This window comes from Kogia breviceps, chromosome 7 (assembly GCF_026419965.1).
Source record: "Kogia breviceps isolate mKogBre1 chromosome 7, mKogBre1 haplotype 1, whole genome shotgun sequence".
NCBI lineage: Eukaryota > Metazoa > Chordata > Mammalia > Artiodactyla > Physeteridae > Kogia > Kogia breviceps.
The window spans coordinates 105589509-105615303 of record NC_081316.1 but is presented as its reverse complement, the minus strand read 5'-3'; the positions used below and the strand labels follow the sequence as shown (position 1 = coordinate 105615303).

At 38.9% G+C, this 25795-nt stretch overlaps 1 protein-coding gene across 1 annotated transcript in view; it reads left to right on the top strand.

The window, feature by feature from the left end:
• The window catches only part of BUD13 (BUD13 homolog), a 33971-nt gene extending 14391 nt beyond the window's left edge, over positions 1–19580 (top strand). Inside the window, exons 5-10 of the mRNA XM_059070189.2 lie at positions 3630–3934; positions 5842–5947; positions 6303–6441; positions 6735–6919; positions 7159–7240; positions 19179–19580. Of these exons, the coding sequence (XP_058926172.1) occupies positions 3630–3934; positions 5842–5947; positions 6303–6441; positions 6735–6919; positions 7159–7240; positions 19179–19272 (911 nt within the window). The 3' untranslated portion in view covers positions 19273–19580. The remainder of the gene's footprint in view (positions 1–3629; positions 3935–5841; positions 5948–6302; positions 6442–6734; positions 6920–7158; positions 7241–19178) is intronic.
• Positions 19581–25795: the final 6215 nt, after the last annotated feature.

The window sequence follows — 25795 nt, the reverse complement described above, 5'->3', positions numbered from 1 at the left end:
CGTACAAGGGAACCTCCCATAAGGTTAACAGCTGATTTCTCAGCAGAAACTCTACAAGCCAGAAGGGAGTGGCATGATATATTTGAAGTGATGAAAGGGAAGAACCTACAACCAAGATTACTCTACCCAGCAAGGATCTCATTCACTAAGTGGGAAACACAAGAGAAGAAAAGGACCTACAAAAACTAACCCAAAACAATTAAGAAAATGGTAATAGGAACATACATATCGATAATTACCTTAAATGTGAAAGGACTAAATGCTCCAACCAAAAGACACAGGCTCACTGAATATATATAAAAACAAGACCCATATATATGCTGTCTACAAGAGACCCACTTCATACCTAGGGACACATACAGACTGAAAGTGATGGGATGGAAAAAGATATTCCATGCAAATGGAAATCAAAAGAAAGCTGGAGTAGCAATACTTATATCAGATAAAATAGACTTTAAAATAAAGAATGTTACAAGAGACAAGGAAGGACACTACATAATGATCAGGGGATCAATCCAAGAAAAAGATATAACAATTAAAAATATATATGCAGCCAGCATAGGAGCACCTCAATACATTAGGCAAATGCTAACAGTTATAAAAGAGGAAATCGACTGTAACACAGTAATAGTGGGGGACTTTTAACACCTCACTTACACCAATGGACACATCATCCAGACAGAAAATTAATAAGGAAATAACAAGCTTTAAATAACACAATAGACCAGAGAGATTTAATTGATATTTATAGGACATTCCATCCGAAAACAGCAGATTACACTTTCTTCTCAAGTGCACACGGAACAGTCTCCAGGATAGATCACATCTTGGGTCACCAATCAAACCTCAGTAAATTTAAGAAAGTTGAAATCATATCAAGCAGCTTTTCCGACCACAATGCTATGAGATTAGAAATAAATTACAGGGAAAAAAACTGTAAAAAGCACAAACACATGGAGGCTAAACAATACATTAAATAACCAAGAGATCACTGAAGAAATCAGAGGAAGTCAAAAAATACCTAGAGACAAGTGACAACAAAACACAATGATCCAAAACCTGTGGGATGCAGCAAAAGCAGTTCCAAGAGAGAAGTTTATAGCAATAGAATCCTACCTCAGGAAACAAGAAAAATCTCAAGTAAACAATCTAACCTTACACCTAAAGGAACTAGAAAAAGAAGAACAAACAAAAAAGTTAGTAGACGGAAAGAAATCATCAAGATCAGAGCAGAAATAAATGAAATAGAAACAAAGAAAACAATAGCAAAAATCAATAAAACTAAAAGCTGGTTCTTTGAGAAGATAAAATTGGTAAACCTTTAGCCAGACTCATCAAGAAAAAGAGGGAGAGGACTCAAATCAATAAAATCAGAAATGAAAAAGAAGTTACAACGGACACCAGAGAAATACAGAGCATCATAAGAGACTAGTACAGGCAACTCTATGCCAATAAAATGGACAACCTGGAAGAAGTGGACAAATTCTTAGAAAGGTATATAACCTTCCAATACTGAACCAGGAAGAAATAGAAAATATGAACAGACCAATCACAAGTAATGAAATTGAAACTGTGATTAAAAATCTTCCAACAAACAAAAGTCCAGGACCAGATGGCTTCACAGGTGAATTCTATCAAACATTTAGAGAAGAGCTAACACCCATCCTTCTCAAACTCTTCCAAAAAATTGCAGAGGAAGGAACACTCCCAAAGTCATTCTATGAGGCCACCATCACCCTGGTACCAAAACCAGACAAAGATGTCAAAAGAAAGCAAACTACAGGCCAATATCACTGATGAACGTAGATGGAAAAATCCTCAACAGAATACTAGCAGACAGAATCCAGCAGCACATTAAAAGGAACATACATCACGATCAAGTGGGATTTATACCAGGGATGCAAGATTCTTCAATTTATGCCAATTAATCAATGTGATGCAACATATTAACAAATAGAAGGAGAAAAACCATATGATCATCTCAATAGATGAAGGAAAAGCTTTCAACAAAATTCGAGACCCATTTATGATAAAAACTCTCCAGAAAGTAGGCATAGAGGGAACCTACCTCAACATAATAAAGGCCATATAGGACAGACCTACAGCAAACATCATTCTCAATGGTGAAAAACTGAAAGCATTTCCTCTAAGATCAGGAAGAAGACAAGGATGTCCACTCTTGCTGCTATCATTCAACATAGTTTTGGAAGTCCTAGCCATGGCAATCAGAGAAGAAAAAGAAATAAAAGGAATTCAAATTGGAAAAGAAGAGGTAAAACTGTCACTGCAGATGACTTGATACTATACAGAGAGAATCCTAAAGATGCCACCAGAAAACTACTAGAGCTAATCAATGAACTTGGTAAAGTTGCAGGATACAAAATTAATGCACAGAAATCTCTTGCATTCCTATACACTAGCAACGAAAGATCAGAAAGAGAAATTAAGGATACAATCCCATTCACCATTGCAACAAAAAGAATAAAATATCTAGGAATAAACCTACCTAAGTAGGTCAAAGACCTGTACTCAGAAAACTGTAAGACACTAATGAAATAAAGGTGACACAAACAGATGAAGAGATATACCATGTTCTTGGATTGGTAGAATCAATATTGTGAAAATGACTGTACCACCCAAAGCAATCTACAGATTCAGTGCAATCCCTATCAAATTACCAATGGCAGTTTTTACAGAACTAGAACAAAAATTCTTAAAATTTGTATGGAGACACAAAAGACCCTGAATAGCCAAAGCAATCTTGAGGGAAAAAAACAGAGCTGGAGGAATCAGACTCCCTGACTTCAGACTATACTACAAAGCTACAGTAATCAAGACAATATGGTACTGGCACAAAAACAGAAATATAGATCAATGGAACAGGATAGAAAGCCCAGAGATAAACTCATGCACCTGTGGTCAGCTAATCTATGACAAAGGAGGCGAGGATACACAATGGAGAAAAAGACAGTCTTCAATAAGTGGTGCTGGGAAAACTGGACAGCTACACATAAAAGAAAGAAATTAGAACACTCCCTAACACCATACAGAAAAATAAACTCAAAACAGATTAATAACCTAATATGTGTATATATATTTATATATATACTTTTTTTTATATATATATATATATATATATATACACACACACACACACATATGGTACAGATGAGTATGTTGAGATCTCACATGCTAGTCAGTCACTAGTAACTTGGGAATAGAACCCCACATCCTGCCTATTGGTTTGTTTGTTTTTTTTTTTTTTGTGGGCCTCTCACTGTTGTGGCCTCTCCCATTGCGGAGCACAGGCTCCAGACGCCCAGGCTCAGCGGACATGGCTCACAGGCCCAGCCGCTCAGCGGCATGTGGGATCTTCCCGGACCGGGGCACGAACCCGTGTCCCCTGCATCGGCAGGCGGATTCTCAACCACTGCGCCACCAGGGAAGCCCATGCCTATTGGTTTTAAAAGTTGTCTTTCACTTTGCTCTTCTCCCATGTCATTCATAATTGTATTTAGGTTAGTGATCGTTCCTCACAAGAGGACTAAATGAATATTGAACATTAGCCTGACAAATTCTATTTTTAGATTTTGCCAAGGGGATTAAAGACTTTAATGTTTAATTTCCAGCCTCTTCCCCCAGCCATAGGAAATATCATACAAGCTCTTCACCCAGGAGACATCACAGTCACATGTTGGACTCTTCTTCCTACCCAAGTGACAGTAAGAAAGCCTCTGACTCAGATCTTTCTCCTCCACGGCATAAACAAAGTTCAGGGCCCCGGGATTCTGATTCAGATCTGTCACCTCCACGGAATAGGCCTAGGCACTGGAACTCTGATTCTGACCTCTCTCCACCAAGGAGGAAACAGGGGGCCAAATCATCTGATTCTGACCTGTCTCCACCTCGAAGGAGTCAGCCTCTGGGAAAGAAGGTAAGAATTTTCAGGAGCCATATCTTTTCTTAGAGTAACTCCTGTCTTCTAGCTCTGTACAAGTCCCAGAGATCCAAGCCAAAGCAGGAAGAGGTAACTCTTAGTAGCATAGTAAATCTAGCTCACAGGACCTCTAGGGCTCTTTTCTTCTCTCTGAAGTCAGGACTGCCTAATCCAGCCCAGGTGAACTTGCAAATAGCAGATTCCCTGAATAGCTTCTGCCTTTATATCCTCTCAGTTCCATAAATCTCATTCTAATAGGTCCACAGAAACTTCCTATTTTCTTACGAATAAACTGAGAACGTAGTTTACAGAGTGGAGTTAGGAGCATGAACCTTGTGTCAAACAGATCATGTATTGGGATCATACTTCTTATATGTACTATCTGTGAGATTTGAGCAAGATAGAGAATATCTCTAAGCCTCAGCTTCTTCATCTTCAAAATATGGATGATCGTAGTACGTACTTCATAAGGTTCTTGTGCGAATTAAATGAGTCAGTAAGTAAAGCTCTTAGCACAGTGCCTGGGACAAAGTAAGCATTTAGTGTAAGCAGTTAACTATTATAAATTGGACTGTAGGTCTCCAGAGCTTAAAAGAGGCACTTAAAATATAAAACGACTTTTAGAAATCATATCGCCTGGGAAGTAAGTGTTTTGTATTATTTTAAATCTGTGATGAAGCCTGAATTAGCAAAACAAATCCGCATGAACTCTGAGTATTTGTGTTGTAAAGAACACCAGTACTAGTAAAGAGGTGTTATTCCAGAGCTTCCCTGGTGGTGCAGTGGTTAAGAATCTGCCTGCCAATGCAGGGGACATGGGTTCAAGCCCTGGTCCAGGAAGATCCCACATGCTGCGAAGCAACTAATCCCGTGTGCCACAACTCCTGAGCCCACGTGCTGCAACTACTAAAGCCCGTGTGCCTACAGCCCATGCTCCACAACAAGAGAAGCCACTGCATTGAGAAGCCCGGGCACTGCTACGAAGAGTAGCCCCCACTTGCCGCAATTAGAGAAAACCTGTGTGCAGCAACAAAGACCCAACACAGCCAAAAATAAATAAATAAATAAATATTTTTTTAAAAAGGTGTTATTCCAGTGAGTTGGTTAAGAAAGAGAATGATAGAGCCTGTGGTGTACATGTTTCCTCTAACACAGACTTTTCAGGTAAGTTTCTCAGTAGCCCTTGTGGTCCTGGTAGGGTAGACCAGCCTGTCCCTAGCCTAGGAAGTAGGGTTCTTCTCTTTTGGGGAACAGAGTGAGGTCTGTGTTTCAGCTGGACTCCTTGACATTTTTATGTATCTGCTTAGTCCATGGGCAATTTACTATTAATCAAATTTAATTTAGCACATTGTTTAAGGATATTGGGATATAAGTATATACATTGATTGTGGGTTGGTTTGTTATCTTGATACAGAGTGGAATTTAGTAAGAAGTTTCGATTTGGTTATATCTTGTCAGTATCCTGAAATATAGCCACGATTTCAGGATCTTAGGTTTGCTTGACTTTGTGATTTAAATGAAATATTTTATCAGTGTTGATCTCTACCAGAGGGCTTAGAGCTTGATAGAGATTTCTGATCAGGTGACCTGAGAGTCTTCATGTGTGCAGTTTATATGCTGAAAAGTCAGAAATACAGATGCTTAGCCTTCCCTTTAGCATATCGTTGGTTTATGTTTCTGTTTACTCTTAAACTTGATAGTACTGTTAAGTTTCCATGAAATTCAGTTTTATTTCTTCTTTTCTATTTTGTGAATCCTGTGGTTGATAATAAGAATATAAAGCTAGAGATTTTGGTTTGGTTATTGCTGATTATCAGACAAAAATACACCTAACTGTGTATACCCATGGAGTCTATTGCTGCATTGTCTTATTAATGTCGGATGCTCCCTTTTCCATTGCATAGGCTGCACACATGTATTCTGGGGCTAAAACTGGGTTGGTGTTAACTGACATACAACGAGAGCTGCAGGAGCTCAAGAGACGGGACCAAGAGACCATGGCATTTGAAGGTAAAAATGTGAAAGTGCAGAGACCAGTTGAGCCTATTGTAGCTTTTATTTTTTTAAATGTAGCTTATTATACCTGATATTTAAAAGTTTTAATTGCTGTCAAATTTCAGCTCTGGTTTTGTGCATTATTTTAACTTCGTATTGGGTCCAAGTGGTTATTTTCCTTCTTGAAAAATGTTAATTTTCAGGATCATTACCAATATGCACTTAGATGTTAGTAGGGACTACTAGTAGTCCGGCTGTGAAAGTTCTAACCCAGCATCAGAACCCCAAGTGGTTGATTTCAGCTGTTAGAATATTATTTCTGATTTTGATACCTGGTGTTTATCTTTAAAAGTATAATTTTCCTTTGCAGCGGAATTCCAGTATGCTGAAACCGTGTTTCGAGATAAGTCCGGTCGTAAGAGGAATTTGAAACTGGAACGTTTAGAGCAGAGGAGAAAAGCGGAGAAGGACTCAGAGAGAGATGAGCTGTATGCTCAGTGGGGAAAAGGGTAAGAGAACCACTGAAAGGAAAAACAAGACTGCAGTGACCAGAGGAAGTCATTTCACTATTCTTCTGCCTTCAAAGCTGTTTTCAGGAATGGGAAATTCAGTGTGCTCAGTCTCCTTCCTAAGATACTGATATATTCCACACTTCCAATTGGTATTCTAAGAATTTTACCTTTTTCAGTATTTGGCCTAGGCTGCTGGAAAGAGGAGGTTCTCCAAGTGTAGCAGTACATCTCAGTGTAAGAGTGGAAATGTTAAACAGGATAGCACACACTCCTGGTTTTTTTTTGTCCAGGCTTGCACAGAGCCGGCAGCAGCAACAAAATGTGGAGGATGCAATGAAGGAAATGCAAAAGCCTTTGGCCCGCTATATTGATGATGAAGATCTAGATCGGATGCTGAGAGAAAAAGAAAGAGAGGGGGATCCCATGGCCAACTTTATCAAGAAGAATAAGGCCAAGGAGGACAAGAATAAGAAAGGTGAGCCTTCTGGGAATCTTCAGAGAATGAGGTGACTTACGTGAAGAGAGAAAATCAGTTAGGGTGATGATACATAGCTATGTGCAATGAAGGCTTTCCCATACAATTTCAGATTTCTTGTATTGGGGAATTTAGATTTAACTCAAGAGACTTCTGTACAAAAAAGTTTTTTCCCTCTGCCATCCAGCTCTGATTTGAATTATGCAGGTAACTAACTTTTCTCCCTCTCCTGTCGTTAGTGAGACCTCGCTACAGTGGCCCAGCACCTCCTCCCAACAGGTTCAATATCTGGCCTGGATATCGCTGGGATGGAGTAGACAGGTAAACCTGAATATTTCCTACAGTTTTGTTTTCTCTTCCATCTAACCTGAACCTTCCCTGACTGTTCTCAAATCATTCTACACTCTGCCTCATTTTCTGCTCTGATCACAAGGTTAATAATATGCAATTTGGTTGCTTCTATTTCTCAAATCTCATTTCCCATGCTTAGAATACTCCTTCCTTTTTTCCTTTTCAAAGCTCTGGGCAAATAACTCAGGTGGTCCAGCTAGGGTACCCTTTGTTTTTGACACTGATCACTTCTAATGATATTTTCTAAGGTTTGGGGGAGGATGAATGATAGGTGCTAGTCTGAAGTCTTTTGTATGTTGTATCTTTAAAATGTAGCCCTTGAATCTTTTCTTCACTGCCTTAGAAGTGAGTTACTTGTAATGTTGCACTGCCCTTACCACCTTGCCTTTTCACCTACCCATATCTGTATCCATATGCACTAACTTCCTTTCTGCTATCATGGATGAACTATATATGCTCCTATCCAAAGTCAGTCCCTCTACTTCATGTTAGATCCCATCTCCTGCCTGCTAAAGGACATTGTTCTATCATCTAGTACAGTGACTCTCAAAATTTGTCATCTCAAGACCCTTTTACACTCTTAATAATTATTGAGGACTCTAAATTTGTTTATGTGGGTTATAGCTGTTAATATTTACCATATTAGAAATTAAACTAAGAAGTTTAAAAAGTATTAATTCTTTAAAAAAAAGCCATTACGTTAACACAGTTACCCTGTTTTTGAAGTGAAATAACTATATTTTTCAAACAAAAAAAGGATTCGGGATAGCTTTGATTTACATTCTTGCATATATCATTAATGTCTGGGCTGATAGAAAACATCAGGACTTTTTGTTTGTATTTTATTTTATTTTTATTTTTTAACTTTTTATTTTATATTGGTATATAGTTGATTAACAATGTTGTGTTTCAGGTGTACAACAAAGTGATTCAATTATAAATATACAAGTATCTATTCTTTTTCCAATTCTTTTCCCAATTAGGTTGTTACAGAATATTGAGCAGGGTTCCCTGTGCTATACAATAGGCCCTTACTGGTTATCCATTTTAAATATAACAGTGTGTACAAGAAGATGTCAGGATTTAGTCTGTTGCAGTATGTTTAGCTGAAATAAAGAAAATTCAACCTTATACATAGGTAGTTAGAAAAGGAAGGTGTATTAGATTCTTTAAAATACTACACAAAAACTCAATAAGTGGTAGTTTCTTAAAGGTTATTTGTAATATGGAATCAGAAACCATATCAAAAAGCTTTTCATACTGTTAGATTAAAATCCATTGGTCTTTTTCCTATTTTGGATGGATCTTTTACTCATGCATGATTTTATTTTATTTTTATTTATTTATTTAAAATTTATTTTATTTTATTTATTTTTGGCTGCGTTGGGTCTTCGTTGCTGCGCGTGGGCTTTCTCTAGTTGCAGCGAGCAGGGGCTACTTTTTGTTGTGGTGCGCGGGCTTCTCATTGTGGTGGCTTCTCTTGTAGCGGAGCATGGGCTCTAGGTGCGTGGGCTTCAGTAATTGTGGCTCGCGGGCTCTAGAGCGTAGGCTCAGTAGTTGTGGCACACGGGCTTAGATGCTCCGCGGCATGTGGAATGTTCCCGGATCAGGGCTCGAACCCGTGTCCCCTGCATTGGCAGGCAGATCCCTAACCACTGTGCCACCAGGGAAGCTCCATCATGCATGATATTATAACATCATGTACTGTTCATTGGTTTGCTGAGTTTTTCAGACCTTCCAAATGTTGACATACTTCATATACAATATCAGATAATGATATATACGTATTAATATTAACTTTTATCTCATCACAAAAATCTTTAAATAACTAGAAGCTAAAGAGTTCGTAGTAGTGGGTACAAGTTTTTCAAAATTCTAATTTATGCTTGAAAGCTCCTATTTTATCATTGGCAACAAATATTATCAGCCACTTGAAGTAAAGGTCACTTTGTAACGGTCACTTCGTACAATGGCTTTTTTTGTAGGATCCATCAGATTTTGAACCTAGAGGATCATGTTCTCTGTGAATATAAACAGTGTTACTTCTTTATTTCTAATCCAGATGCCTTTTGTTTCTTTTTCTTGCCTTATTGCACTAGCTACAACTTTCCAGTGCAAATGTTGAGTAGAAGCAGTAAGAGCAGACATATTTTACCTTGTTGCTAACCTTAGGAGGAAAACATTCAGCCTTTTCACCATGAAATATCTTGTAAACTATAGAATTTTTTTTGTAGATTTCCTTTATTGAGTTGAGAAATTTCTATTCCTAGTTTGCTAAGGAATGTCTTTTTTCAGGAATGTATGTTGGATTTTGTTCAAAATATTTTCTGATTTTCCTTTTGGTTCATTCTTTGATCCATGATTTACTTATGAATGTATTTTAGAATTCCAAACATGTAGACTTTTCTAGGTATCTCATTGTTACAGATTTCCAATTTAATTCCATTGAGGTCAGAGAATACACTATGTAATATTTTGATCTTCTGAAATTTATTAAGCATGTTTTATGGCCCAGTATATGGTTTACCTTGGTGAATAGCCCATTTGCACTTGAAGATAATGTGTATTTTGCAGTTGCTTGGGGTAGTGTTTTGAAAAAAATTTTTTGTATTCTTTTTTTAAGTGAACTTTCGGTTTTAGAATAATTTTAGATTTATAGAAAATTTGCAGAGATAGTATAAAGAATTCTTGTAAACTCCTTATCCAGTTTTGTTACCATTTGTTATTTTATCGTGGTACATTAATCAAATCTAAGAAACTAACATTAGTATGTTATTAATGCACCAGATTTTATTTGGTTTTCACCAGTTTTCTATTAATGTTCTTTTTCTGTTCAGGGATCCAATTCAGGATACCACATTGTACTTGTCATATCTCCTCAGTCTCTTCTGATCTGTGTCAGTTTCTCAGTCTTTCTTTGTTCTTTGTAACCTTAACACTTTTGGGGGGGGTATGGTCAGGTATTTTTGTTGAGTGTTCCTCAAAATTGAATTTGTTTGATGTTTTTCTCATGATTAGCCTGAGGTTATGGGGTTTTGGAAAGAATTCCACAGTGATGGATTGTCCTTCTCATCACATCATTTTAGGGGTTACATGATATCCACATGACATCACTAGTAATGTTAACCTGGATCACTGGGTTAAGGTAGTGAGTGTTTGCCGGGTTTCTCTGCTTTAAAATGACTGTTTTTCTTCTTTCATACTCTCTTCTCTGGAAGTGAGTCGACTGAGTTCAGCTTACACTCAAAAGGAGACCTACAGGATATCTACATATATTATTTAGACTTTTTCTGTAAGGAAGATCTGTTTCATCTCCCCATTTATTTGCTCAATCATTTGTTTATATCAATATGGACTCATGTATACTTTATACTTTGTATAGTAATCTAATAGTATGTTATTTATTTTGTTGCTTAAATTGTTCTGTTCTTTGGCCACTGGGAGTTCTCTCAGGTGTCCCTTTTATATGCCTATCCTTTTATTTTTTGAGCATTCTTTGACTTTCTTTTACTCTAAGGTGCTTCAGGCGCATATTGTATTATCTCTGCCCCAGCCCTAAAATAGCCATTTCTCTAAGAAATCCTGGCTGCTTTTAATGGAGAAAGATACTTAGAAACCAAGATCCGACTGCTAGAGTGCTTGTTGTTACTGAGGTGTCATTGTTTCTAGACCCTCTCAGCAGACAGAGCTAGTTAATGCGTGTATAGTAGTCTGTATATACACACATATCTATAATTGTTTCTGTGTCTATTCACCTGCAAGTATATTATATATACACATATTTACATATATATATATATGAGTTCATGTTGATGTAACTGACTCTAACCAAGTATTACCTTTCCTTTTTGCTTACCTCCCCAACATTGAGAAACCTGGTACCCACCATCCACCATCCATTTTGCTCATCCCAGGACACATGTAAAACAGTTTCAAAATTGAGAAATTCAGAAATGAGAAACTAATTTACCATCTAGAGTGTAGCATTTATGTGCAGTTCATTTTGTTCTTACCCTTATAATTTCTAATCAAAATACCATTTTTCAACATAACTTAAAGAGACAGCCCCCATCCCCCCCCAAACATCCTGGGTAATTTTTTTCTTTTATAGTTTACTTATATTAGTGTTTACTCCTTATGGTGTATAGTTCTATGGGATTTAACAAATGAGTAGAGTCATTCATTCACCACCCTAGTACTGTATGGAATAGTTCCATCATTCTAAAATTTCCTGTGTAAGTCTCCTTTTAGTCATTTATACCTCCTCCACCAACCCCTTGTAATTACTGCTGTTGTTTTCTGTCCCTATAGTTTTGTCTTTTCCAGAGTGTTACATGAATGGAATCATACGATGTGTAACCTTTTGAGTCTGACCTTTTGCACTTAGCAAAATGCATTTTAAAATTCATCCATGTTCTTGCATGAATCAGTACTGAATTCCTTGTTTATCACTGAGTAGTATTGCATTGGATGGGTATACCATGGTCTGTTTATTCCCCAGTTGAAGGACATCTTGGTTGCTCCCAGTTTTTAGCAGTTGTGAATAAAGCTGCAATAAACATTTGTGTATGGGTTTTTATGTGGATATGGTTTTCAGTTTACTTGGGTAAATACTCAATGATTGCTATATTGTATTGTTGAGATTATGTTTAATTTTATAAGAAACTGCCAGTTGTCTTCTAAAGAGGCTGTATCATTTTACATTACTGCAAAGAGTGAGGATTTCTGTTGCTCCATATCCTTGTCAGCATTTGGTATTGTCAGTGTTTTGGATTTTAGGTGTGTGAATTTTTTTTTTTTTTGCGGTACGCGGGCCTCTTACTGCTGTGGCCTTTCCCGTCGCAGAGCACAGGCTCCGACGCACAGGCTCAGCGGCCATGGCTCACGGGCCCAGCCGCTCCACGGCATGTGGGATCTTCCTGGACCGGGGCACGAACCCGTGTCCCCTGCATCGGCAGGTGGGCTCTCAACCACTGTGCCACCAGGGAAGCCCAGTAGTGAATTTTAATTGCTCTGTTTTCTTTTTAGTTATACCTCTCTGCAATTTTATTTTTCAGTGTTTGTTATAAGGATCACAGTACGTATCTTTAATTTATCACAGTCTACTGAGAGTTATAACTGTACTATTTCACATAAAATATAAGAACCTTGCAACACTACAGTTCTACTTAACCTCTGTTTTTAATGCTATTTATACATATTACATAAAAAATGGTATAGATCCCACAATACAGTGTTAAAATTTTTACTTTGCAGTTATATATTTTTTTAAGAAACTAAGAAAACAAAAGAAAAAAAATATAGTTGTTAATACTTACTCACATAGTTATAATTTCTGGTATTTTTCCTTCTTTCCTAAAGAAATTAGGAAATTTTAATATTCCTTCAGTGCAGGTCTGTTGGCAAAAAATTCAGTTTTTGTTGATATGAAAATGTCTTCATTTTACCTTTGTTTCTTAACAGCTTTAATTTTGAAGTAATGTTAGGCTCACAAGAACTTGAAAAAATAGTACAGTATATTACTGTACCATTCACCCAACTTCCCCCAATGATAATATCTTATATAACCATAGTACATTATCAAAGCCAGGAATTGGCATTGGCACAGTTCTATTAATTAAATTAGAGAATTTTTTCTCACCTTCGTTTTTGAAGGATTGTTTCACTGGCGTAGTGTTGGGGGAGGTTATCGAGGGGGGTGATGTGACCACTGGTTGACCTATGAGCTGGACCCAGGCAACTGGAGGCCCTTACCTCTCCCTTGTCCTTGGAATGTACATCCTGCCTACTCTTCCCATACTGGCAGCCATTTCAAGGACATAGCCTTGAGAGAGTAGGGTGTTGTTGGGACCATCTGGACTGAATATGTGACTGAACTCATATATAAGGCCTCTATAAACTTTTAAGGTTCTGGCAGGCAGGTGTGGAGAACCACTTGTCCTGTGCCCAAGACAAACCTTGTATGTAAGTTCCTTTGCTTATTAAACCTGCCACCTGCCAGTCTGGAGTGATCTGCCTCTTTCTTTGGTCTCTCGTTGTCCTCCGTGTATGGGGGCCAATTTCAGGTTTTACCCAGGGAACTCCTGAGGTTTCAAACCAACACAGACAACTCAGGATTGACAGTACCAGACTTCTATGACAACTCTGTCAGCCCTTTAAAGACTTTTTTTCATCACTTTCTGACCTCCATTGTTTCCAATTAGAAGTCAACCCTCAGATTTCATTTGTTTCATTGTCTTACCCCCTAACCCCAGCATATACACATTATAATATATTCTCTGGCAGCTTTCAAGATTTCCTTCTGGTCTTTGGTTTTCAGCAGTTTGACTATGATGTACCTAGGTGTGGTTTTCTTTGTATTTTTCCTTTTTTGAGTTTGTTGAGCTTTTCGGATTTATGAGTTCATGTTTTTCACATTTGGGAGGTATTTGGCTATTTTTTGTTCAATTCCTCTTCTTTTTTTTTAAACCACTTTTCCTTCTCCAATTACACTATTTCCACTACTTGATATTATCCCATAGATCTCTGAAGTCCTGTGCATTTTTCTATCATTATTTTTCTCTCTGTTCCTAAGGTGAGATAATTTCTTTTGATCTGATTTAAAGTTCGTTGACTCTTCTGCCATCTCTAGCCTATTAGGCTCATACACTGAATTTTTTGTTTCAGCTAGTTTAAATTTATTTATTAGTTATTTTTAGCTGCATTGGGTCTTTGTTGCTGCATGTGGGCTTTCACTAGTTGTGGTGAGCAGGGGCAATTGTTTATTGCAGTGCATGGGCTTCTCACTGCGGTGGCTTCTCTTGTAGCGGAACACGGGCTCTAGGCGTGTGGGCTTCAGTAGTTGTGGCTCGTGGGCTCAGTAGTTGTGGCTCATGGGTTCTAGAGTGCAAGCTCAGTAGTTGTGGCACATGGGCTTGGTTGCTCTGTGGCATGTGGGATCCTCCTGGACCAGGGCTCGAACCCGTGTCCCCTGCATTGGTAGGCGTCACTGTGCCATCAGGGAAGTCCCTCAGCTAGTTTATTATATTTTTATAATATAACCACTGTGCCACCAAGCAAGTCCCTCAGCTAGTTTATTATATTTTTCAACTCTAGAATTTCCATTTGACATATTTCTCTGCTGAGATTTCCTACCTATTCATTCATTATGAGTCTTTTTTTGTTTTCCTTGAGAATAGTTATAATTGGTGCTTTGAAGTCCTGTCTGCTCATTACAACATTTGGGTTATCTCAGGATTGGTTTCTATTCATAGTTTTTTCTTGAGTTTCATCACATTTTACTGTTTCTTTACATGTCTGGTCACTTAAAAATGTTATACTGGACATTATGAATGGTACATTGCAGAGACTTTGAATTCTCTTATATTCCTTTGAAGTGTGTTGATTTTTTTTTTATAAAATGGTGTAACCATCTTATTTTTAATTTAATTAATTAATTAATTAATTAATTTTAATTATTTATTTAATTTATTTTGGGCTGCGTTGGGTCTTCGTTGCCTCACATGGGCTTTCTCTAGTTGCGGTGAGCGGGGCTACTCTTTGTTGTGGTGCGCGGGTTTCTCTCATTGCGGTGGCTTCTCTCATTGCGGAGCATGGGCTCTAGGCGCCCAGGTTCAGTACTTGTGGCTTGTGGGCTCTAGAGTGCAGGCTCAGTAGTTGTGGCACATGGGCTCAGTTGCTCCATGGCATGTGGGATCTTCCCGGACCAGGGCTCAAAACCTGTGTCCCCTGCATCGGCAGGCAGATTCTTAACCACTGCGCCACCAGGGAAGTCCTTGAAGTGTGTTGAATTTTATTCCAGCAGACTGTTAACTTAGCTGTATTTTAACTCCAAACTCTAACTCCTTTGCAGTGGGCAGCAGGTAAAATTTCTGCTCAGTTCTTTCAATTTCTAGCTGCTGCTTTTTCATGGGGCCCAAGGGGGTTTCCCCTGCGCAAGCACAGTTTAGCAGTTAGCCAAAGATTTGGGTGCAGTTTGTATGTAGATTTTGGGGTTCATCCCTTTTGAAGCTCCCTCCCTTTCAGTATTTCTTCCCTGATTTTCCAGCTGCTCTGCTCACTGCACTGACACCTCAAGCCAGTAAGCCTGTGGCTTTCTGCCTCCATGAGCTGTGCAGTTTGGGAAGTGCCCTCTGGCAAAAAGCCTCACAAATCTCTTCTCACACCTAGACTCCCACCTAAGTTTTGTCTGCTTTTGGTCACTCTCTCATGCCTTCAAATACTTTCAGATACTTGTATCTTTATATTTTGTCCAGACTTTGTAATTGTTTTCTGAGTGTAGGTTAGTTTGCACGAGTTCTCTGCCGTGTCTGGAATCTACCACTCTGCTTTTCATGGGCCTAAGGCATTATCTTCTGTCCTTTAAGCTGCCATCTAAATCCAGAGGTCTAGTTCCTGATATTGGCAGGTATCCTCAGGGTGGCTGTGGTTTCAGGCTCCTTTCCTGCTTTTGTTTGCAGCACACTCTATATCGGCTTTTAGGCAACAGGAGGATTTTTTCAGAATACTAATTTGCTGTATAGCCAGAAGTAGATCTTTTTATAGCCACAACCCTAAAGATACTCCTGCTACACTGAGTTCATTCTTTTTTTCTTTTTTCTATTTTTTTTCAAATTTCTGGACCTAAAACAGAACTCTCCCTGACCTGGTTTTTAACTGGTATAATTTGTCTCCATCTCTCCCAGTAGTTTTCCTATACTTCTCATTCTTATTTTCTCCTAGATTTTTCCTTTTAGTTCCCTTTCTCATCCTTGCTTTCTTTCTGATTATTTATTCTTTCATTGCCTTTTCTGCTTTTGTCTGTTTTTGGCAAGTGAATATTTGTAAAACAGATCTGTAGTATGTTACAGTTAGAAAAACCCATAAGGTCAATTAAACTAACTTACATTATTTAAAAGAGAAACGGAGGCCCCAATAAATTTAACAACTTAAGAGTCTTTCAGCTCGCCTGATAAAGCTGGAATTAGACCTTGGGCATCTGATTCTTTGGTCTAAAGCTCTTTCCACTGTGTGTTCTCTTGCAGTTTGTTTTTTTGATTCTATTTAGGGTTTGGTTTTGTTATTCATACGACCTTTTTGTCTGTTTGATCATATTAGTGTTGATTCTCTTAGGTACTTATTCCCCAAGACAAGAAGCAGTGGTTTCCTTGTGCTCTAGAACACCATGCATGCTTCTAAGGTTGGAGATGGTGCCATTCATAATAAGCTTCCCTTCTTCCTCACCCTTTCACTACTCACCCAACTGATCCTTTAGGGAAGGCCTTAGGAAAGAGGGAAGCCTTGTCATCCCAATCAGTTCAGTAGCACTTAGCATACGTATTATAATTTTAAGCAGCTATGTACTACGTGCCAGGGTCTCACAATTAGTGAGAGACGGTCCTTGAGCATAGCAACTAACTTTCTATCTAGAGGAGAAGACAGACAAGTAAATAATTTCAATGCTACTTGCTAAGTATTACTATAGAGGATTTTCAAGGTGCCTTGGGAGCACAAAGGAAGAGTAGTTAGATTCAGCCTTGGGAGACTGTGGTCAGGGAATGCATGCTTCCTAGAGGAGGTGATACATGAGCTAAGTCTTAAGGGATGTCAGTTATGAACCAAGATAAGAAGGAAAGGAAGGATATTTAAGGAAGAGCATCCTGTATTGCAAGGTCATAAGGATATGGAACATCCTAGTGTTTGGTGGGGTTGGGGGCCTGTTATAAGCAGTTTGATGTTGGATAGCAGTAAGTGTGAAATGGAGTTGTGTGAGATGGGCTGGAAAGGTAAGCAGGGGCCTGGTCACTGAAGGACTTGGAAACATTTCTGAGGAGCTTTGTGTTCACCTTAGAGGCAGAGGGGAGCCACTGGTGGATTAACAGTAGCTCTGCATTCTAGATAGGTGACACATTGTAGCAGTCGTATGAAGCATTTGCAAGGCACAAATTTAGACGTAGAGAGACAAGATACAAGGTTGTTGCAGTAGATTAGGGTAAAGATGATGGAGGTCTGAACCATGACAGTGGTAGTACGAATGGAGAGAGGAGGAAGTGGGAAATTGGTTAAGTGATAAGATGCCAGGACCTAGTGACTGATTAGGTGAGAGGGAGAAATCACTGGGTTTGGCAATAAGGAAGGTCATTAATGACTTGAGAGAGCATTAACTCCATAGCATAGTGAAACAAAAGCCAGGTTCTAATGTGTCAAGGAGTGAATGAAAAATAAGGAAGTAGACAGTGAATAAAGGCTCTTCCAAGAGGTTTATATAAGAAGACGAAGTACATGGTATTAGAAGGGAGTTGAGGGCCACTCTTTGAAATTCACCCGTGTAGTGACTTCCATGACACCCTACTTCTGGTTTTTTTCTCTTATCATTTCATCTCGGCCACCTTTATGAACTTCTGTTCCTCTGTGCCCCCTGCTTAAATGTTTCTCAGGGCTCCATCTGTAACCCTTAGCTGTTCTCACTCCATGTGCTCTCTTGGCTGAATCTTGTCTAGTATACCTTCACTTACCAGCTCTATGTACATGATTCCCAAATCTGTATTTGCACCTCAGTCTGGAGTATCTGGCTGTGCATTGGATTTCTCTGTTGATATGTACTTGAGGCATCTTAAATGCAAACATATCCAAAACTGAACTCATCAGCTTTCCCTACTCTAAGCGTGCTCCTACTCTTGTGTTCTGTCCTGGTTAATGGCAGCCGCATTCATCTAGTCACTAAAATTATTAACCCATGAGTCAAACTTACCTCTTCCTCCTTGGCTCTTATATAACTAATCAATCACTAAGTCCTACTATGTTTTCTCTCTTTCTGTCCCTCTTCTTTATCATTACTTTCATCATCTGTTGCCTGGACCATTGCAGTAACTTTCCTGCCTTCAGTCTCCTCCAGAGTGATCTCTTTGAAATGCAGTTTATGCTCCCACTTTAAATTTATCCTTCACAGGGAACTCTACTCAATACTCTGTAATGGCCTACATGGGAAAAGAATGTAAAAAAAAAAAAAGTGACTATATGTGTATGTATAACTGATTCACTTTGCTGTACACCTGAAACTAACACAACATTGTAAATCAACTGTACTCCAATAAAAATTAAAAAAAATAAATTTATCCTTACTAGATGAAATCTAAGCTTTATACTATGGCTTACAGAGCTCATTATGATTTGCCCTCTACCTACGTTTCTAACTTTGTCTCGTGCTACTCTCTTTTCATATTTGACGCTCCAGCCATACCAGTTTGCCTTTGGTTCCCTGCATGTGCCATACTATTTCTTACTTTTGTGCCTTTGCTGTTGTTGGTCGTGCTATGCTCTGTGCTGAAATGCCCTCCTGACCCTTCTGGCCCTCTGGTTAACTCTTTCTTTTCAGACTTAGCGTAGGGGCCATCTTCATGAAGCCTTTGCTGACCATTCTTGTCCATCCCCCTCCCAAGCTGAGTAAGATCCCCACTCTGCTTCCATGATACCCAGTGCATATTTCTACCATCATCTATGCTTTTTGTTTTAATTATTTGCTTAAATGTCCATCTCCTCCACGAGTCTGTGAGTTTATCAGGGTAGGTGCTATGTTATACTCATTTTCATGACACAGTGCCTAGTATATAATAAGAATTCACTAATTGTTTATGTAATGAATGGATAAATGAATAGACAAATAGATAAATGAATAGACAGCAGTTGAGAGTGAGTTGGGCCTTTAGAGAGTGGTAAATGTTTGAAACAGTTGTCAAAGAGTTTGAGAAAGAACTGAACAAGGACTAATAAGAGGGTGGATTATGTATTCTATCTTTCTGAATCTGTTGCTTATGTCTTAAATATTTTCACATGATTGCCTTTACTTTCCTGCTCCTTAGATTGTGAACTCTTTTTTCAAAAACAAATGTTCAGTTCAGGATTCTGGCTGATTAGTATTTCTTGGTTGCAGATCCAATGGATTTGAACAGAAGCGCTTTGCCAGGCTTGCCAGCAAGAAGGCTGTGGAGGAACTTGCCTACAAGTGGAGTGTTGAGGATATGTAACTTTTCTGAGGCAGTGGGGGTGGCTGTGGGTTGTGGTGGTGGACACAGGGTGGACAGACGTCCAGCTGCAACAGTCATCTGTGCTCATAATCAGGGCCCACACAGACCATCGACTTGTTGGATGCCAGTTTTGACTACAGAAGAATATTTGAGACGTAATATTTGGACTGAAGGACCTGTACTTCTCAGGTGTGCCGACACTGCCTGTTGCTGGCTTTCAGAGGAAGCGTTGATTTCTCTGTGTTCCAGGGTTTGTTCTTGGTTAGGGTTTTCCCTTTTTAATAAACACATTTATTTTTTTAAAATAATTTTCTTAAATGGATATTCTGTTTTGGGGAAGAATACAAGCTAATATTGAACCCCCCAGGGATCTTGGAGGGTGATAGTTGGATTTTTCATTCATCTAGGAAGCAGGATAGCTTCCTAGTGATAGGAAGTGGTACAGTGATAGCTCCTTCCTCTTAGAAAATAAGAATTATTGCTAAACTAGACTTAGGAATAGACATGGCTGTTTGGAGGCATGGTGTCTAGTAAAGGTAGTGTCACAAATTAGTGGGGAAGAGATAGATAATGGTGCTCAGAAAATTGGCTTATTATATGGACAAAAATAAAGTTGGATCCCTGCCTTAAACCACGTAAAGCAAAGACAAATCCCAAAGTGATTTTACCTAAATGAAAGGTACAATGCTACAGCCAATAAGAAAAAATGGGGGATGTCTTTGTGACCTTGGGGTGAGGATAAATTTGTTAAATTAGATCTCCAAATCACAATCCGTAAAGTTTAATAGCTTTGCCTACATCATAATTAAAGATTTCTAATCAGTAAAGCACCCCATAGTCAAAGTTAAAAGTGGGTATAGATTAGGAGAAAATATTTCCAATGTCTAAAACTGACAAAGGATTACATTTATAAGAGATTGACTATAGAAGGAACTATGGCAAATTGGAAAGAAATACAAAACACAAAATAAAAATAGGCAAAGAATATGAATATGTAAAATCTAAAGGGAAAACCAAAATGACTAATAAGTATATTACTACTAGTAATTAGAGAAATAGAGATCAAAACATTAATGAGTTTCTACTTTGTATCTATTAGCAAAAATAAGCAAGAGACTGAATTCTCATGGGGAATGAAAACTCATGGGAAGTTTCAACTGGTGCATCCATTCTGGAGAACAAATGGGCAAAATGTAATTGAAAATAAGTAATATCTGGGATGCAGTATTGCAGAATTTTTGAGAGAATATTGTCTGAGTTTGAATCTCAGGTATGTCTTTTACTATGTGACCTTGATAAGGCACTTAACTTCTCTGTGTTTTAGTTTCTTCATCTTTGAAATGGAGATAATATTACCCACCTCATAGGTTTATTGAGAGCCTAGAACCATGCCAGGTACATAGTACATGTCACAAAATTATTAGCTGTTGTTATCATTGTCTTCCTAATCATCAAGTGTTGATAGCCGGCTTCCAATATGGCCCCAATGATCCCCGACTCCTGGTATTTAAGCCCTCGTGTAGTCCTCTCCTACAGTGAATAGGGCTGACTTGTGTAACCAGTAGGGTGTACTGGAAATGTGTGACTTCTGAGGCTGAGTCATAAAAGACATTGAAGCATCTGCCTTGTATTCTCTTGAATCACTTGCTGTGGAAGAAGCCCGCTACTGTGTCATGAGGACACTCAAGTGGTCCTCTGGAGAGGCCCATGCGGAGAGGGACTGAGGCCTCACCAGTAGACACACCAATTTATCAGCCCTGTGAGTGAGCTACCTTGGAAGTGGATCCTTTTAGCTCCATTCAAGCCTTTAGATGTGTGCAGCCCTCATCAACAACATGGCTGCAACCTTATGAGAGATCCTGAGCCAGAATCACCCAGCTCCAAATTCTTGACACAAAGAAATTGAGATAAGAGGAGGTGTTTTATTATTTTTTAACAGCTTGAGATATAATTCACATACTATACTGTTTACCCATTTAACGCATACAGTTCAGTAGTTTTTAGCATATCACAGAGTTGTATAACCTTCACCACAATTCATTTAAAAACATTTTGGATACAGGGAGCTTTGTATCCATCAGCAGCCACTCTTCGCTTGTCCCCAGCTCCCCTAGCCCTAGGCAACCACTAATCCTTCTGTTGCTATAGATTTGCCTGTTCTAGGCATTTCATATAGTATGTGAATGGGACTATCATACAATACGTGGCTCTTTGTATCTAGCTCTTTTCACTTAGCGTAGTGTTTTCAAGGTTCATCCGTGTTGTAGTATGTATCAGTACCACATTCCCTTTAATGGCTGAAAAATATTCCCTTGTATGGAATACCACATTTTATCTATCCATGCATCTGTTGATATTTGAGTTGTTTCCACTTTTTGGCTATTCTGACTAATGCTGCTATGAACATTCATGTACAAGTTTTTGTATGGACTTATGTTTTCATTTTTCTTGCAGTAGAATTGCTGACTCGTATGGTAACTGCATGTTTTGCTTTTTGAGGAAGTACCAAACTTCCAAAGCAGTGTATGAGAGTTCCAGTTTCTCCACATCCTTGCTGATACTTGTTTTTATTGTTGTTTTTGGCCGTGTCAGGCGGCATGTGGGATCTTAGTTCCTCGACCAGAGATTGAACCCAGGCCGCAGCAGTGAAAGTGCTGAGTCCTAACCACTGGACCACCAGGGAACTCCCGCTAATACTAGTTATTATCTGTCTTCTTCATTATGGCTGTCCTAGTGGTGTGAAGTGGTATGTCATTGTGGTTTTGATTTGCATTTCTCTAATGCCTAATGTTGTTGAATATCTTTATTTATCTTCTTTGGAGAAATGTTTATTCAAATCCTTTGCTCATTTCTCAGTTGGGTTATTTGTCATACACATACACACATATACGCACATACACACTGTTGTGTAGAATTCTTTATATATTCTGGTAACAAGTCTCTTATCAGATATATGATTTGCAAGTATTTCCTTTCATTCTGTGAGTGTTATTGTTTTAAGCTGCTAAGTTTTAAAGTAATTTGTTATGCAGCAATAGATAACTGATATTTTAAGTTTGTACACACCCTACCTCAAAGCAGTTCCAATCCTGGCTTTATCCTTCAGAGAAACTTGCACAGATCCACAAGGAGCTACGTATATGGATGTTTATCTATATGTATCTTGGGTATCGAGAATCTGAAAACAGCTTAGAAGCCTGTTTCTAAAGGAATTGATAAGTAAAATGTGGTATATGCATATGATGGAATATTATAAAAAAGTCAGATGCAAGCTGTTAGGACATGATAGACTCCAGGTGAGGAAAATAAGGAATAATGAAATTTATAGCAAAAATTAGCTAAGTTAATTGAACACAGAAAGCAACAGAAATACAGAAAGCATTTTTTAAGAAGAATTTACACCTTAACTTACTAGAATAGTGTCTGAGGGAGGGAACAGAATGGGACTAGAATGTGGAATGAAGAAGGGAAAGGGAAACAAAAGAGGGACCTTGCGTGGATGAGTGAGATAGTGTGTCCTGACCTCAGGCATGTGATCCACTCAATTCTTTGTGCCTGGGGCTCTAAGCACACATCCAGAGGCAAGGCATGTGATCCACTCAATTCTTTGTGCCTGGGGCTCTAAGCACACATCCAGAGGCAAGGTCTTGCTCTGATGAAATTGACATTTAGTACCTGTATTAGTTAGGGTAGGCTAAACTGCTATGACAGTCTCCAAATGGACTGGCTTACCACAATAGAAGTGAGTAAAAACTAGAAGTTTTTTAAAAATAGAAGTTTTTTTCCTCCCTCCTCACTCATGTCCAGGGTGGTTTCAGATTGGGTGCGAGGGAGGGGGATTCTCTACTCCATGCAGTCATTTCGGGACCAGGCTGATGGCAGCATTAACATGGCTTCCAGGGTTGCTTTGGGCATTGCCGTTTTGGTGAGCTGAGCAGAGCTTGGAGGGTTGCTTGGTAGATATTGTGGGCCAGCTCTAGAAGTGGCACACAGCCGTTCACATTCTGTTAGCTAGAACTTAGTTGCTTGGCTGCCCCTTAACACAAAGGAGCTTGAGAAAGGTGATGCACACCCAGGAAAAGGGGAAAAGTGGATGTTGTTGGGACAGCGATCCTCTCTGCTGCAATCCTGAAGAAAGGCTGTCTGCCCCCCACCCCCCACCGCCATTTGAGACTTTTGTGGATTTAAAAATAATTTTGAGATCTGAAAATCCCAGAGGGACTCCATTCTCTACCTGGAGAGTCTCAGCTGAAGTCACTACCAAGTTAGGAATATCTCTTTCCTAATTGGTCAGTGGCTGTCAGAGGAGAGCTTAGGCAGAGAGATGAAGGGTAAACTTAAATTGTGTCTAGAATCAGCATTTGTGAGAGGAAGGTAGTTTTAGAGAGGAAGCGGCTCAAAATAAACTCGTAGGTTCTATAGTTAACATGTGGCAGAGTTGGGACTAGAACCCAGTGTTCTGCTGGGCTCTACGGTGCCTATATGGTCCTTTGGTGCCTGCTGTAAACATTTTTTTAAAAAATATTTATTTATTTGGTTGTGCCAGGTCTTAGTTGCAGCTTGCCAGCTCCTTAGTTGTGGCATGCGAACTCTTAGTTGCGGCATGTGTGATCGAGTTCCCTGACTAGGGATCGCACCTGGGCCCCCTGCATTGGGAGCGTGGAGTCTTAACCAATGAGTCATCAGGGAAGTCCCAAACATTTTTTTTAAAGGCCCAAGGTTAGAACGTTGTGGTGAAACTGGTAAAATCCAAATGAAGTCTGGAATTTAGTTCATAGAATTATGCCATTGTTAATCTCTCAGTTTTGAAAAATGAACTTAGTTAGGTAAGTTAACAGTCAAGAAATTTGGGTGAAGAGTAATGAGACTCTCTGTATTGTCTTTACAACTTTCTGTTGTAAATTTTAGACTTAAAATTCTTCCAGAATAAAAAGCTTATTTTTAAAAAAAAGTCACCAGGGAATATAGGCTCTGGACACTGGATCCTACTCTAAGTTACAACTTTTGAGTTTATACTTTTGTAAGTCATGTTAAAGCCAGTCTCTTTCCTGTGAGTGGTGGTGAGTACATTAAACTTCTAGCCTATTGTCACATCTCTTGTACACAGCTGGCTTTTATTTCCACATGGGTTCAGGTTTCAACTTCATTTTTGTGGGGCCCTACACTGTTTCTTAGGAAGAATTCGCCTTAAGAGGCTGTTATGGGCTGAACGTTGTATCCCCTCAAAATGTATTTGTTGAAATACTAGCCCAAGTTGATGGTATTAGGAGGTGGGGCCTTTGGGAGGGGATTAGGTCATGAAGGTAGAGCCCTCATGAATGGGATTAGTGCCCTTATAAAAGAGACCCCAGAGAGATCTCTTGCTTTTTTGGTCATGTGAGAGCACAGCCAGAAGCTTCTGTCTGTGAACCAGGAAGCTGGCCCTCACCAGACACCAAGTCTGTTGGTACCTTGATCTTGGACTTCCTAGCTTCTAGAACTATAAGAAATAAATATTTGTTATTTAAGCCATCCTGTCTATGGTATTTTTGTTATAGCAGCCTGAATGGACTAAGAGGCTCAGATACCTTGAAAATCTTAAACCACCAATATTTTTTTTCTTAACAAAAGAATTTATCACCTGTATTCAAGCAGAGACTGAGGTGGAGGGGAAGCAGATAGATTCTATTCCGGGCAAGCTTTGTGTTTAGTGGGCATTGGTGAAAATTTATAAATTCCTCCTCCCTCTGATTTCTCTGCCCTTACATGTATGAGCACAGCACACCTTTAGGGCAGAGACCTCCAAGCCTGTTCCGCTAGCAGCTGAACATTTCCTAGGCTGGCTACTAGAGGGCAGTGTGGTACATCTTTTCTGGACTGGGGAAGCAGGATGCTGGGTCCATGCACATTTTTCAAAATAATAAGACCTAGAATCTTTCAAAGATATAGGTGGCTAAATTCAGGTGCATATTCTTCCACTTCTTATCCCTACCTTAGATCCAGAAACATAATCCTGTTTTTAATATGGTAAAGATTTTCAAGAGAGAACCCTAGTATTTAGGTTTTGACCAGAATCTCCCTTACTTGGGCTTTGGAAACCTTTCTCTACATGGAAGACTTTTTTTTTTTTAAATTTAAAAATCATATTCAGACCCTCTTGTTCTCTCCTTCCTTTCCTATGCCTTCTTCAGCCTGAAGTTTAGACTTAAGGAGCAGTGAGCAATACTAAAAACTACTGAATTGTGCACTTTAAAAGAACATTTTATGGTATGTGAATTTTATCTCAAAAAATATAAAGGGCAAAAAACAGCGGGGAGCAGACGCTGTAGCTCAAATAGAATGTAATTAATTGATTTTACTGATTTGAGAAGGCATAATGCTTTGCCATTGGTTCATTAGCAAGAGGGCAATACTGTGATCTCTTTTTTCCTCAGTTTTCTTGGAACACACTGACCTAGGACACAGAGAGTGTCATTCCTTTCTAAAGAGGTTACTCACCCTAGTCAAAGAGCTGGACTAGGGTTAGGGTGTGCCTGGGGAATCC